The 16,392-nt window shown below is 30.9% G+C and overlaps 1 protein-coding gene across 4 annotated transcripts in view; it reads left to right on the top strand.

Annotated features, from left to right (window-relative positions):
• The window catches only part of LOC118185199 (uncharacterized), a 94,602-nt gene that overhangs the window by 4,700 nt on the left and 73,510 nt on the right, over positions 1-16,392 (top strand). For all 4 annotated transcript variants that reach the window (XR_015041223.1, XM_085817049.1, XM_085817048.1 and 1 more), the window contains exon 2: positions 3,951-4,064. Coding sequence is in view for 3 of the 4 variants with exons in the window: in XM_085817049.1 (XP_085673175.1) it covers positions 3,951-4,064 (114 nt within the window). In the remaining variant the exon portion in view is untranslated. The remainder of the gene's footprint in view (positions 1-3,950; positions 4,065-16,392) is intronic.

Here is a 16,392-nt window from a genome sequence, read left to right as displayed (position 1 = left end):
TTAATTTTATAATTTCTGCATGCCATTTTACCATATTTAAACTGATGATCTATAATCCGGAATCGCCGAAGTCCCGACGAGCCCGGATTAACGACTTTTGACTGTACTTGGAAGTTAATACAGAAAGCCCCCTTTTTTTAATTCAAAATTTTGCCATTTCTGATGTTAGAAACATCTTTTATGAAGTCGGCAAGTAATTTTTTTTTGACTTTACTTAATGTTATTCCATGATACACTTTATCATCATATTGCATGTTAAATGCCTTTGTAAGATACATGAAATCTGTAATTTTTGGTGTGAAACTTCAACTGAAGTTTCTGCATATCAGCCAATCTCTTCTGTAACAATAAAAACGATCCTAAAAATGGAGAAACACTCCATAATATGATAAAAGGAAGTTTAGTTTCTGTGAATAAAAAAGGATTAATTATAAGGCCTGTTAAAAATATCCTTTTTGCCATGATCTTGTAATCTCTACCAAAGCAGAACCTTCATTTCTTACAAAAAATCATAAGTATATGGTAATGAAACATATCAGTGACATTTTAGATGAAATGTTCAAAGTGCTGTCTATTCTATAGAGCAGTGGTTCTCAACCTTTTGACTAGCGCAAACCATCTAAAAAAAAATTAAAAAGCTTTAGTACCATGACTATATTTTACAATTATTATTTTCAGTTTCTCAATAGGAATATTAAAAAAAAAATTGCTATTTGCATTAAATGTGCACACATAAAGAAATCTTAGATTAAAAATTGGTTACCATTTTAATTATCAAAATTTAAGTTATAATATTTAATTCTAAAATTTATGGATAAATTTGGTGCCTGTTTAAGAGAGATCAACTTCTTTATGTCTGGTCATATTTTACTTCGCTTTAACCGTAAATTAGGATCCACTTTTAATTTTCTGTATTTTTTTTTTTTTTTCCAAATATAACATGGAAGAAAATTCATGTTCACACAAATAGGTTGTGCAATAGGGAATAAAATAAACACAAATAGGGAATAAAAATTTAATAGCTTTATTTGAAATGCCTTTAAATTCTTTTTTTCGGTTCAGCCAAAAGTTAACAAGTGTGTTATTTTTGAAATCTTCAGTTGGAGTTTGATCACAGAAAATTTTTATCAATTGTTCTTCTTCTTTATGGTATTCTTGAATTTAATAGTTAAAATTCCTTTTTTTACTTACTTTGTTTCTTTGCATACCACCTATTTTTCTTTTGCATACTACCAGTGGTACGTATACCACCGATTGAGAATCTTTGCTATAGAGTCAATCCTTGTTAAACCATCATCCCCCCAGACCAGTCAAAAATGACATTATGAGCTGGGTAACAATAAATGCGGGTTAACAAAGTTTTTCTTTTTAACCAAGGCTAAATGTTCTAGAAACAAAATAGGGCATATATATGCTTAATGCTTCTGATTATTCTTAAAAATATATTCCTTCAAATATTATTTCTAAATGCTCACTACAGTGCTACTTAGGAAAATAATTGCATTATACAGATCAAGAAATAAACTCAAAAAATTAGTTACTATGTTATTTAAAAAAATCTTTGATGGATGTTTGTTACATTTCACAGTTTTTTCAATTTTTCCACTGTTGCAAAATTTTTGTTTTCCATTTTTAGCAAGAAATTAAAAATCTTTTATCAGTATTTATTGCATTTATAACATCTTTATACATCATCATTTGATCCAGTTCATCATAACTTTCATCAGTGAACTCGGGACAGTTTAAATTTTTTATTTCAGAAACAATATTTGGCACTGAAATTTCATCAAAGTTCTTAATTACTTCACTGTCCACAGATATATTCATCCAAATCAATTTCTATATCATGTTTTTTTTAGTTCATGCCCAGAGTCTAATAAGGAGACATTATCGTCACTTTCACTGTCTTCAAGATTGGTTCTGAAAAATTTATTTTGAAATGTGCATGTCTGAAACAATTTTGATATAGATCATGCTCCACCTTTTCGCTATGTAGAAAATCACATCATAGTAACAGAAAAGGAGGATTTGTCATAAAGGAGCAATTGTAATATCCTTGAGAAGTATTCTATAGTTTAAAATTATGAATAATCCCTTGGTCTGTAACTTGTAATACATTTGTCATATTTGATGGTAGGTAGATTTTTATGGCTTCTGAATTGCTTCCTCTGGTGTAAGCTGCCCAGTTGTTAATAACTAAAGCTATTTTTCTACCTTTATGTGAAAATTTTGCGTCTAAATTCTGGGTCATCTTTTCCCATGCTTCTGCAGTCATCTAAACTGTGGAGTTGGCATCATAGCTTAGTAGCAAAAATTTTATGGCATTAAAGCACTGGGATTTTTAGTTTTCCTATGGCAGTAGGTTTCAGCTTCTCACTGCCATCCGTGCTAGATCCCAGCAAAACAGTCAGTCTTTCGTCACTCTTCCCCCTCCCAATGAATTTTCTTTCTTGAAGAAGGTTTTATTGGACAAGATTCTGTAAAACAACCCACTTTCTCCACAATAAAAGTGTCACTTGGACCACATTGTTTGCATATTTCTTTTATCACTGTATTTTTCTAGTTCAGAAAAACCTCTGGATCAACATCAGATGCCTCTCCCATGATTTTTTAAATGATAAGTCGTACCTTTTCAGCCTTTCCAACTGTCTATTACTAAAACTGTAAAGTTTTCTTCTCTGAGTTCAGCAGCAATTTCGAGATTTTTTTCCTTTCAGAATTAAAGTGGAAATTACATTTTGTATTTTGGCTTATTTTATCCAGATGATTAGAGCTTCCTCAATTTCGTCATAAGGAGACAACTGTCTTTTTCTTTTTTATTATTATTACCATGTACACTGTCATTTGGCAATAAAATATCATATAATGATGTTTGAGGAATTCCATAAGTTTTTGCAAAGACAGCTTTTGATTGATTTGATTTTTCAAAATCTTTGATAATTTTCTTTTCCTTCTGAAAATGCTAAAAATTTTATATTATTCTGACATGCTACTGAAAAGTATGAGTGTTCAAATGTCTGTTTTGAAGCTAAAGACAACCAGGAATGACTGGGAAAAACTTGAATACATGTACCAAGAACTGTTATCTGTTTATTTTCCCACAAATGCCAAACAGACATAAAGGTGTACACAATTATTGTGTGAATGAGTGGAAGAAGGAAGGTGGAATCACAGCACACTTTAATCTTTTTTTTTTTTTTTAAGTCTGAAATGACCTTGACCTAAACTGGAAAAAGAACTAAACTGACTGTTCATAGGATATGACACTTTTAACTTTTATAGCACTTTTAACACACACTAGCAGTTTATCAGTTTTTTTTTTAACCATAAATTTACTATTCATTTGGTTAGGACTTTGCAAAACTGATGGTTTAACCCAGTGAGTTTAATGAAAGTTTAGTGTACTTTTATTGATGTTTAGCTTGTATAAAAATTTGTATTTGTGTATATCTTTGGTGATTTTAGATGTTTAACATATGTGTAACTGTAGATAAGTGATTGGGAATTCTTTTAATCTTGTTAAGGTTTAAGTTATACTAATGTTAAATCTCATGTTCATGCCAATACTTGTATCAAAACCTTGCTTAGGTATTACAGTCACTTTAGTTTTTTTTTTTTTTTTTTTTTTTAAATATATCATATTGTGCTGTAATTGTCATTTAAGTTATAATAAATTACATTTACTTTGAATACTAATAAGCTTCAAAAATACAAAATACTGTATAATTATTTCTTATCTTAACAGAAGTGTAAAACATTTATTGTTATTTATGTATTAACCTGTCGACGAACCAAGTAGCATGATTTAGGGCCAGTTATGGATGATCACTTCATTAGAGTTCCACAGTAATGACTGGTAGTTGGCAAATGTTGCCAGAAGTCGACAAGATAATGCGCAAGTACAAAATGTTTTTTTCAAAAGACTTATTTTTATCCTTTATTTAATATAGGAAATATCTATGATCTTAGAAAGCATCTCAATAAAGAAGAGATTCGAGATTTTCATCCAAACCTTTTACCCTTATGTCAAACCTTGGAAGAAATTTTCAGGAAAGGATTAAAAAGTAAGTCCTCAATTTTTCTTTACGTATCCTTTTAAATTTAGTCTTTTCTCTTATTTATATGTTAATATCATTATCATGTGTTAATGATGTCAATTATTGATATTGTTTTCAGTTATTAAATCAGTTTTATTATGTTTATACTTATATAACAAGAATATATTCCAACTTTGTTAAGGCCTATAACTAGAAACTTATTTCATATACAGTAAACGCATTGGGACCAAAATGTGTCTCTGAATGAAAGGTGTCCTTAATTAAGATTATTAAAAAATATTAATATTCTGTTACAAAGAATTAAAATTTTTTCTTTAATAATGAACATAAAAATATTTCTCCAATTTTTAAAATTTATGTGAAAAATTTTAAACTTTTCTTGTGGCATTTTATATTTACAGTATGATTTTCAAAGTAAACTTCTAACTCAGAAATTATGAAGTTTTCACTATCATTATTATGAATACAAAATACATTTAAGATATTTAGCATATTGTGTTCTCCTCTAAAACTAGATTATGGAAGATCTGAATTAATACATTACTCATAATTTTTTAAAAAATTTGATTCTTTTTCAAAATCAATATGGTTTCTTTACTATTTCTGAATTTATCATATTATGTAGATGTCATCTAATTAAAATATACTTAGAAGCTGAAACAATGTTAAGGCTGAGTGTATTTATCAATAGTTGTAAATGAATTTCAGATTTATTATTAATTTCAGTAGTAAATGCTGCAATACATTGATTAAAATTAGTTTTTGTTATACAGTTTATTATTATTTTCTGCATAACTTCCATCCAGGCAATAGTATTAATCCATTAGACTTCTTTTTCTATTTCTGTTGCAGATGTCAAAGATTTTGTTTTTACAAGTGTTGATTTGTTGATTCTAAAATTAATTTCCTATAAGATGCTTTAAATGAGGAAACAGTATTTTGATCTGAAGGCTGTGTTAAAGATGTATTGGGGGAGGAGAAAAAGATTTTCACATATTCTGGGTGCAGAACAAGATGAAAAATTGCATTAAACAACACTATGTTCATTTTATTTATTTATTATTTTTTATTCAGTTGAACTAACTAATCAATTAGTTGCTTTTCAGTCATCCATGCTTTTCAATTAAATTCCTACTGACTTAAAATTTTGACGAGTCAAAATTTTTAAAGGAGCAGGGTCAAGATGCATTGCCTACCACAAGTGGTTTCTTTTTTTCTTCAGCTGTAGTAAGAGTTAATAACATTTTAGAAAATTTCTTACCTTTATATATTTCTTTTAAGCAAAGTGATTTTTCTGGAAGCGCATGAAAGAACAGAGCATTGTAATTATCGTTTTCAGAATATCCTTCTACCAATAAACCAATCCATTGTTTTCTTTGTACACATGCTTCAACATTAACATCTGCAGATTTGTTGGAAAGCATTCTAAAATTAATGTCATGATGGCTGCTTTAAAATTGCATTGTAAATATCCTTCTATCAATAAACCAATCCATTGTTTTCTTTGAACGCATGCTTCAACATTGACATCTGCAGATTTGTTGAAAGCACTCTAAAAGTAATGTCATGATGTCTGCATTTTTCAAGCCATTTCTTATATGCTTTAAAATTTTGGTAATCGAGTTCTAAAGTAGTTAATTAAAGAAAAAGCTTGAGAAGCAATTTTGGAGTATTTTCTTCTTGCCATTAGGTAAGAGTTAATTTTCTGTTTTTATTTTAATTTTCAGACCATTTTTCAATAATTTTTGATTTTATCGTCAAGTGTTTCAAATCAGAGTTCAGCTAGCACGTAAGTTATATAGCAGATATCCAGTGGCAGCTCAAGTCAAATGGAGGCCTCAAGTTATAAAAAGTTTGGGGCCCTCAAGTTAGAAATTTAAGTTAACTCAAGGTCAACTTTAAGTCAACAAATTAGAAATATAAGTTGTAAGAAAATTCTCATAAACTTATTAACTAAAAAGAAATATAATAAAAAATTTTATCCTATTACACATTAAATTCATTTTTTATAAAAGTACTTTTACATGAATTTCTGTCTTGTTTTATTTCTTACAAAATCATCAGTTATTTTTGTCAGTCTCAATGTGGCTTAAAATTTCCTGCTTTGTATGCAAAATGGCCAAGCTATTTTGCCTTTCTTCTCCTACTGTATTTCCTTAGATAATTTTTTACTCTCTTTAAAACAGGAAATGATCTTTCTGCAGATGCATTATATAAAAGAATTATTAGAAAAGTCTTCAGTAATATTTCAATATTCAGAAATGTGCAAATTTACTGAGTCATCATTTCTTTGATGACTCAGTAAATGTTATATATGCTGACACCACTATGACATGAGAAAGTTAAGATGTTTAGATCATCTGATGTTGTTTTTATGGTGTCCTTGTTTTCTTTTAGAAATATTAAAATATGGTCCAATTCATCTTCCAAAGTACAGACATCAATGTCATTTTTGTACATATTCTTCAACTTTCTTAATGCTTTCTTCTATTGACAGTTTCCAATAAAAAAAGCGTACAAAAAGGTTCTAGGACAACTTCATATTTCTGAGCTCTTTGAGACTGTTGTGTCTTGGTGTTATCACATATGACAAAGTGAGTTGACTTTAGTCAATGAATGAAATTGTCAGTGAATTTCTGTCAATGATTGGAAATTTTCTCTAATTGTGAATTTATATCTGACTTTTTTATTTTCATGAAAAAAATTGTTTTTCTGTCATTGTCTGAGTTTTTTCATCTTTCACACTAAATGATAACCCTGATAAATCAGTTGCCTATCTTTCAACTTTTTTTGTACAGTCAAAAGTCGTTAATTCGGACACCCATAATCCAGTATGATCTATAATCCGGACCTTAAAGTTACAAACTTTCTGCGCATGCGTCGCCTTGATGCATGCGCGTAAGACTTTTACGGCTGCGAATGTTGGCAGTGGTGATGATAAAGGCAAAGCATATTTTGTTTCCCTTAAATAAAGCTAAGACTAATCTAAATAAAATTCATGCTTTATTCCGTAAATTAAAATAAAAGAGCTAACACTATAGCCTTTACATTTAAAATCATTTGATTGAAAGCAAACTAACATTATGCTAACTCATAATAACACAAGAGAACAAGACATTCGCCGATACCGACGTACATATATATAATACTCGGCCAACCCGCCGATCTTGACGTCATCGGCCAATTAGCAGCAACCACGTTAGCTTACCGCCGATTGACCTCCGATCAAAATTTGCATGTGGAAAACTAAAGCCAACAAACGGCCCTCTTTTCCTTATGCAAATACAAAAAGAAAACTTACACAGAATTACAGAAGTTCATAGTTTAATTCTATTATACGAAAACACTTATTGTCTTAAACACTGAAAACATCTAAACAAAACTTTCTTAAATTAACAGCAGTCACTGCTTTTGTAAATAAGTCAGCAGTATTTAACTTACTGGTGATAAATTCAAGGTCAAACACTCCATCATTTACTAGTCTTTTAACAAAGTGATATTTTACGTCTATGTGCTTAGCTCGGCAATTTTCTATTGGCGATCTAGAAAAATCAATGGCAGACTTGTTATCACAAAATAGTTTACACTCTCTTAAATTAAATTTAAAATTTCATCTTGTAAGACATTTTTCGTCCACATTAATTCCTTCGCTGCTTCAGATAAGGCTATATATTCCGCTTCCGTGGTTGATAAACTTACACATTTTTGTTTAACAGTTTTCCAGACTACCGGTACTTCATCTAAATATAATATAAATCCTCCCATGGACACGCGGTTATCTCTATTACTTGCATAATCAGCATCTGAATAACAATATAAATTTATATGTTTAATTTTCGATAAGTTTAACTTATATAATTTAGTACTACTGAGATAACCAAGCAATTTCAACAATGCTTCCCAATGCCTAATTCCAGGATTCTCCTGAAATTGTGATAAGATATTCACTGCATATGTAATATCAGGCCTTGTCCTGTTAGCTACAAAAACTAAACATCCTAACAGATTTCTAAAGGGTAATGTATGCATTTCCGCAATTTCTGCACTTGTAGATGGACAATCTAATTTTGTAAGAATATTGCCTTTAGCTATGGGAAGTGAAGTTATTGGTATCTGGAAATGTTTAAATTTTTCAAAAATTTCTTCAATATATTTTTGCTGATGTATAAAAACCCCATTCTCATTCTCTAAGAATTCAATTCCAAGTAACGTTTTAGTTTTGCCTAATACTTTAAAATCAAAAAACTTACTCAGCTGTGAAATTACATTATCTGTATTGATCTTTACTAAAAATCACAATATCATCTACATATAACAAGAGAATTACATTTGAACCCTTATAAACACAATTACACCATTGTATTTTCTTAAAATGTAGATTTTCTAAAGTACTTCAAATTCAAAAAACCATTCACAGCCGCTTTGATGTAGACCGTAAATGGCCTTGTGTAATAAACACACTTTATTTTCCTCTTCGATAAATCCCTCTGGTTGGGTCATATATATTTTCTCATTTAGGTTTGCATATAAATATGCGTTCTTTACATCTAACTGACAATTAGTCCATCCATATAAACATATCAGGATAGTGAAAAATATTCTTATGATTGAAAAATTTACTACAGGACTGTAAACGTCATCAAAATCTTCACCTCTTTTCTGCCTGAATCCCTGTGCTACTAAACGTGCTTTGTATCTAACCACTTGATTCTTTTCATTTCTTTTTAGCGTATAGATCCATTTGTTTCCTATAATAGTTTTATTTTCTGCCTTTTCGACTAATTCCCAAACCTTTCTTTTCTTCATTGTGTCAATTTCTTCTTTCATTGCCTTATCCCATTTTTCGGCATTTACTGATTTTCGTGCTTCTTTAAAATTTTGTGGGATAACAATTTCTACGGAATTTGCCTCTTCAGACACGGAGCTAGTTTCCTGTTCTACAAAATTAACTTTCCCCGAGTATTCGTTTTTACCACTAAAATCGAACTTATCTTTTTCAAATTTAATATTTCTTGCCTCACAATACTTTTCAATATCATTATAGGATCTAAAATGGGTGTCTGTTCCCTCTACATAATAATATATGTCTGTACGTGTTCCATCTGACCTTTTAACTGCTTTTCTTTGCCAGTTTAAGTCTGATACTTATTTCGGAGTCAATTTGTCATCTGACAACTTTATTTCTTCTCTAGAAATTTCCTGTTCTTCATCTGATTCTGCTAATAGCTCAGATTCCTCTAGTCTTTTAAATTTAGGTTTTGATTTCTGTTCCAGGATGCCATTTGCTGCATACAGTTTTTCATTGAACTTCACATTACAGGTTTCTGTTAATCTGCGTTCTTCTGGCAGCCATATTCTATAACCCCTAGTTTCCTTCGCATATCCTACCATGATTCCTTCTTTGCACCCCATTTGTAATTTATTTCTAATCTGTTTTGCCACGCCAACAGAGGCTTTACAACCAAATATTTTAATATAAACAACACTGGGTTTTCTCTTTAAGAACATTTCATAAGGGGTTCGGTTGCTTTTATGACATACTCTGTTCCATGTATGTGCAAAACAGCCAAGAGCTTCTGCCCATCATTCTTTTCCCATTTTACCATCATTAAGCATAGCTTTAACTGCGTTCAATGCCATTTGGTTAAAACTTTCACACACACCGTTCTCTTCTGGGGTGTACGCGTTTGTGCGTTCAACACTAATTCCATTTTCGGCTAAGTACCCTTTGAATTACCTGTTGCAGAATTCCCCACTGTTATCGGTGCGTATACTTATTAATTTTCTATTCGTCAGTCTTTCCATTTGCCTATGATAGTTCTTAAAGTTATAGAACGATTCATTTTTATTTTTCATTCAATACACTGTTACTAATCTACTATAGTCATCCACAATAGCAAGAAAATATTTACTCCCAGCCTTAGATGGAATTGGTAGTGGGCCACAAATATCTAAATAAACCAACTGCAATGGTTTATCCGATCTCTTCGGAACAGTTTTAAAAGTTATTCTACTAGATTTAGCAACAATACACGGTTCACACCTCTCCATTGGTTTTCCAATTTCTGGTAACCTTTTCACGTTTTGATTCTTACTAGTTTTCTTAATATAATCAAAATTTACATGGCTAAATTTTCGATGCCATAGCATTGCACCGTTTACTTTATTTAACCTTCCAATTTCTGTATCGTAACCAACCTCTTTTTTATCTCTTGCATATCTAAATGGTTTTACTTGATAAAGTCCGTCATATCGTTTAGCGTAGCATAATCTATCCCAATTATTAAAGTATATCCACATGTACCCTTTTGAAATCACAAAATGAACACCTGCCTTTTCTAACCTTGCTCCCGATAATAAATTTCTTCTTAGATTTGGATTATATAAAACACATTATCTAACTCAATCCAATTTATTCGATTGCCTACTTTTACTGCAAATTTGACAGTACCCTTTCCTAGTACTTTACTTTCACAATTTCCTACAGCTAAAGACATACGTATATTGTTTATTTCTTCGAAATTTGTCATTAAATTCTATTATTACAGAAATGAGTTGTAGCTGCAGTATCTACGACCCAATTAAATTTATCTGTGTTACCTCCTTTATCTGTAGTTGTTACATAATTTTCTACTAACATTAATTCTTTATTTTTAAATTGTCCATTTTTATTGTTTATTTTAAACTTCTGATTTTTACTTACATTTTCTTTACATTGAGCGATTAAGTGCCCAAATTTATGACATCTGAAACAAGGTCCTACTCTCATATTCCCCATTTTTTCCTTAGATTTAGTTTTATTTTCAACTCTATCTTTCGCTGCATTTGAACCAGTAGTATTAAATACGCTTACCTTGCTGTCTTCTAAATCGGCATTTACCTGGCGAAGTCGGCTCTCTTCCCTTACCAGTTCTTCAGCGATTCTTTCTAGTGTAAAATCTTTGCCCTTCGACCTATAGATCAACTGTACAATGCCGGAGTATTCCTGGGGTAATCTCCTTATTGCCTGGAATCCTTTAAAAAGATCTGCCAAGTTGTGACCAGCTTCAGCCAACTTCTTTGCAGTCATTCTTATCCTCACGATGAATAATCCTATTTCTTCATTTGGTGTATATCTAATACTAAAAAATTCATCCAGAAACTGAATTATCCTTGCTCTTGTTTTGAGTTTGAATTGCTTCTGTAGAACTTCACATGCTTCTTTACCACTTGAACATTCTTGTATCAGCGGCCTGAACTCAGTTTTAGCTCCATAATATAATGTAGTGAAGGCTCTGTTCTCTCTGAACTCCTGCTTTTCATGCCTTGTTGCACTTTTATCTAATTCTTCTTCTTTGTCTTCTATGAAGCTCCAACAGTTTCTATCCAGTAACAGCATTTTCATATCGACTTTCCATCTATCCCAATTGTCATGGTTTAACAGCTCAAAACCTTCAGGTAGTAATGACATCTTCAATTAAGTGTGAGCACAACGACTTGAACAGACTTCTAAGACAGGTCAGCTTCTTTTTGTGGATAACAGCCCTCTTCACCTACATTCCTTCAATGCTGAGTTGAACTGGATGACTGATTAGCTGTTGGCGCTGGGCCCATAACCCTGTTGGCAGTGGTGATGCTAAAGTCAAAGCATATTTTGCTTCCCTTAAATAAAGCTAAGACTAATCTAAATAAAATTCATGCTTTATTCCGTAAATTCATGCTTTATTCCTTTACATTTAAAATCATTTGATTGAAAGCAAACTAGCATTATGCTAACTCACGATAACACAAGAGAACAAGACATTCGCTGATACCGACGTACATATATATAATACTCGGCCAACCCGCCGATCTTGACGTCATCGGCCAATTAGCGGCAACCACGTTAGCTTACCGCTGATTGACCTCCGATCAAAATTTGCATGTGGAAAACTGAAGCCAACAGTGAATACGCGTGTGCGCATGCGCAAAATACGTTTACGCATGCGCGTTTAATGTATAACGTTCGATATAAGCTAAGCTAAAATTATCTAATTCAGTTAATGTTGCAGATTTCGTTGTTCCTTAATCTTCGAATTGGATCTGGCTTTTTTTTTTTTTTTTTTCGATTATGTCATTTTATTTTTTTCGATTCTTTCGATTATGTCAAATAGAATTTCCGATATATATTTACTACTATATAAAGGATTTACAAAGTGAAAGTATGTTTCGAAGTCCATTAAACAAGAGTGGAATTGCTGCAAAAAACGACCAAATCCTAAATCTGTTTATCACTTTCTCGCTGCTCTGCGGGGGAACGCCGCAGCACGCAATGAATTGGAAGTTGATCTGTCAGCACTATCCTTATCTTCAGGGCAGATGTTTTCATTTTATTTGGCTTTTAATTTCTTACTAAATGTAGTATTTTATCTCGATGTATTCCGTCTTTGATATGATTTAAATCAAATTCCTCTTCATTATAATTTGCTTCTGATAGTGAAGAAAGTGACACAGAGGTTATTGAAAATGAAAAAATTTTGATTGACAAATTAGTCGGTATTCTCCACACAGCAATTATAGGACTTGAACAGCGTAACTTTGTAACTGAACAAGAAATTATGTCTGTTTATAGAAATAAAGAGAAAGTATTATCACATAAAACGAAGCAACTTAAACAACATATATTGAAAGAAATGTTTAATAACAAATAAATATTAAGTAAACAAATAAATATTAAGCTTTTTTTTTTTTGTAAATTTTGATACCCTTTAGATCATAATTGTTCTTTATTTCATAAATTACGGTTTCATATTTTTTATTTTATGATTTCTGTATGCCATCTTACCACATTTAAACGGATGATCTATAATCCGGAAAAATCGCTAATCCAGATTCGCCGAAGTCCCGATGAGTCTGGATTAACGACTTTTGACTGTAGTTTCTTCTTGAAAATGATGGATAAAATTAATGATGGATAAAATTGATCCTTTGAATAGTTCAAAGTCTGATTGTAGTGATTTATTAGTAGCATTTATTCTTTGCAAAATAGTATTCCAAGTTACTATCCATATGGCAGTTTCATATTTGTTCATTTTCTTCAGAAGTGGAGTCACTAAAGTTATATTGAATTGCAGCACTACATTCTGCAACAAAATTTGATTTAAATTCAAAGAATAGTTTTAGCACATGAAATAAAAACTGCACTTGGACTGTGTCCTTGAATGCATGCTTGCAAACCTGAGTACTTTCCTGACGTAATTGGTGCATTATCAAAAGATTATCCTCAATAATCTTTAATAACCACTCCTAATTTTGTTAAAGTTTCCAAAACTTCTTCCAAGTATGAATGAGTTGTCTGTGGGAATGAATTCCAAAAACCTTTCCTTTATATTGCCAGAGGATGAAATATATCTGATCGCAAAGGTAAGTTGGTTGACATAAGAAATATCAGGAGGAGAGTCAACAATTATTGTATAATTATTTGCAGATTTGATTTCTTCGGTTATTTTTGCCGTTTCTTGATTGCCAATAAATTTGTCACCAATATCGTGAAATAAAAAAAAAAAAAAAGTCCACATTTTCTCATCCTGGGCTGGCTTATTTTCGTAGATGTAATTTTAAGAACTTATCATATTCACTTAGGTATTCCAAGCAGGTTAAGAATCTTTGCCTTCATTGTGACTTGTAAATCCTAATCCTAAGTGACTCAATAAATTATTGTTGATACAATTCTTTTCAGTACTTCTGTCCAGTAACATTTTTTTGTATTGAGTACACATGGCTGACACATGTTTTTTAGAAGTTCATTGTCTGATAAAATACCAGTAATTGATCTTCAGTTTTGCAAACCAGTTATTAATATAGACTTTGATTTTGGAAAAAGATGCAAGAATAGCCATAAACGCTTTTGCTTGTTTCTGAAAATATCAGCCAAGTTCTCTTTCCCATAATTCCATTTGATATCTTTCTGTAAAATGATCATAAAAAATCCTCTTTAATAAATTTCATCTCTGTCTTACTTATTTCAAATTCCCTATATTCTTGAAATTTTTTTGGTTTGTGTTTAAGAATATGGTCAATAATATCATCTAAAAAATTATTGGCTGTATAGCTGTGTTATTTATTGATTCAATGCCTATATTCAAGAGTTTATCTGGACTTTCTTTATCTTCTGCATCTTCACAGTTCCCTTTTATTTAGTTGCATTTTCAAGATCTTGATGCTCAACTTATTTGCCCAAGTGGTATTAGCCAAGAAGAGCTATTAGTCTCAAAATGGGATTTTGCACTGAGTCACTGTAAAAGTCTGAATCACTCTTCAAATTGTTACCACCAAATATTATTGCCATGGACTATAGTTATAGTCATATGCTAAAATATTGATTTTTATTTCTGAGAATTTATTTGTTTATGTATTTTTTAATTTAATATATATTTAATGGGTTATGAATTGCAGTGCCTGCTGTTTATTAAAATCACTTCCATTTTGAGCATATTTGAGTTTATTAAGTGGCTGAGTTTTATGGACAGCAGTTTGAATACTTCAAATTCTGATACCAGCTTCAAACATATCTAGTCAGATAGTAACTATTAATCAATTAATTGCTACAGTAATTTCTGATTTTTTGCATGCTAACAAAAAAATTTTGAGTTCTGAGACTTTGTGAACTGTCTAAAAATGATTCGGTTAGCTTTATAGCTCACAGGTGCTGTTTTGTTTATAAATAATATAAGTCAAAGGAGCAGCCAGCAAAAAATATATAATCTTGGAAAACTACATTTTAAATCAAACAGTGAAATAACATAAAAAAAGGAAATTCAACTTAGCACTACACAAAAGAAATATCCATTTACCTTATTTACAAATTCCCTTGTCTTCAGTCAGACAAAATTCCTTAACAGCATCCAAAAACTTCCTAAAATTATCTGAACTAGAATCTGTATACTGGCATCACCACATAAATTCACAAAAGTATCCTCTATAGCGCTGGTTTCGTCTGACCATATGCATTTCCTTCCTACAAACAGGACACTTAATAGTAATGGCTACTAAGTAAACCTTCATTTACACATCAGTCAATTAATGATTTTTTCTCTTTCATTCCAAATCCTACAGAAACTTCAAATTAATCTTATCACATTCAGCCATTTTACTATGTTAACCACAAGACAACAACATATTTCCTATCCAAAATCTGATACACATTTTCCAAATCTTTTCCCATTATTCAAATTAACTACAATCACTCAACCAATTATGTCATAATAGGGTTTTAATCACATTCAACTACTCAGTTTACCATAAATGAAGCAACAACTTAGTGATAATCCAAGGGGCACCCTTAAATCTACTCTAACCAAAACATTTTGCAAGAACTGAGTAATTTTCTGAGAAAGAAACAAAGATTTATATGTTAGATATTTACACTTTTACAGTCAGTGGATGATATTCAGTGAAATAACAGTTTAATTTGATACATTTAAATCCAAGTGTACTCAAATACATGCATAGTGTTGTGCATATATAGGTTGGGTATTGTTGCAATACTTAAAAATGCATCAGAAGTGCAGCTAAAGTAATGTTAATACCTCAAATAATTATTAAAAAATTAATATTAAAATTTGTTTTTAAATTTTTTCTAAATTTTTTTGTAGTTAGGTTACTTGATCAAATTTTAAACTTTAAAAAAAAGAAAAGAAAAGGTTGATCAGTCTGTGTTATTTTCATATTGTCCATCATAATATTTTACACCTTCTTGTAGCTTTGCTGATTATCATCTTTCATTTCAAGAGTTCTTAAAGTCTGAAGTGCTCTTCTAGATTTGAGTGGGATTGTCACATCATTACTTTCTTTCATATAATTTTCATTGCCAGTTTCTGCAGCTCTTCTAGCACTTGCTATAATATCATAGTGAAGCTTTTCGTATATTGTCTCGAAATGTTGGCTGTAGTGTATAATTCCATTGAGGTTTCTTTTAAAATAGAAACCATGTTTTAAGAAGCTGCTTCCCATGCCTTGACTGTAGTAACTATGCCATGGTTACATAGCCTCTAGCACAGATACTGACTTATTCATCTCATTTGAAGTGTCTGCATTTTCACAAAATTCAACTTCATTAATTTTTTTAATGAGATCATTTTTGTAATGACAATTGAAAGCTTTTAAACATAATACCCTGGTACCACCACAGAACAACCCACCATCCACAGAACAAGGGACAAGAGTAGATTTTTTTAAAAATTCATATATTATTTGTCTCTAGGATCATAATATTCAATTTCTAGTTAAAAAAGTTATAAAAAGAATATCGCGCATCAAAGGGTTAAGTTCGCTTCTTTATTTAAATGAAAATAAGTAAAATTATTTACCACTGTCA

The sequence above is a fragment of the Stegodyphus dumicola genome, chromosome 5, assembly GCF_044657685.1.
Source record: "Stegodyphus dumicola isolate Sdum_Otavi_A_Nest chromosome 5, ASM4465768v1".
Classification (NCBI taxonomy): domain Eukaryota; kingdom Metazoa; phylum Arthropoda; class Arachnida; order Araneae; family Eresidae; genus Stegodyphus; species Stegodyphus dumicola.
This window is presented reverse-complemented; position numbering and strand designations above follow the sequence as displayed.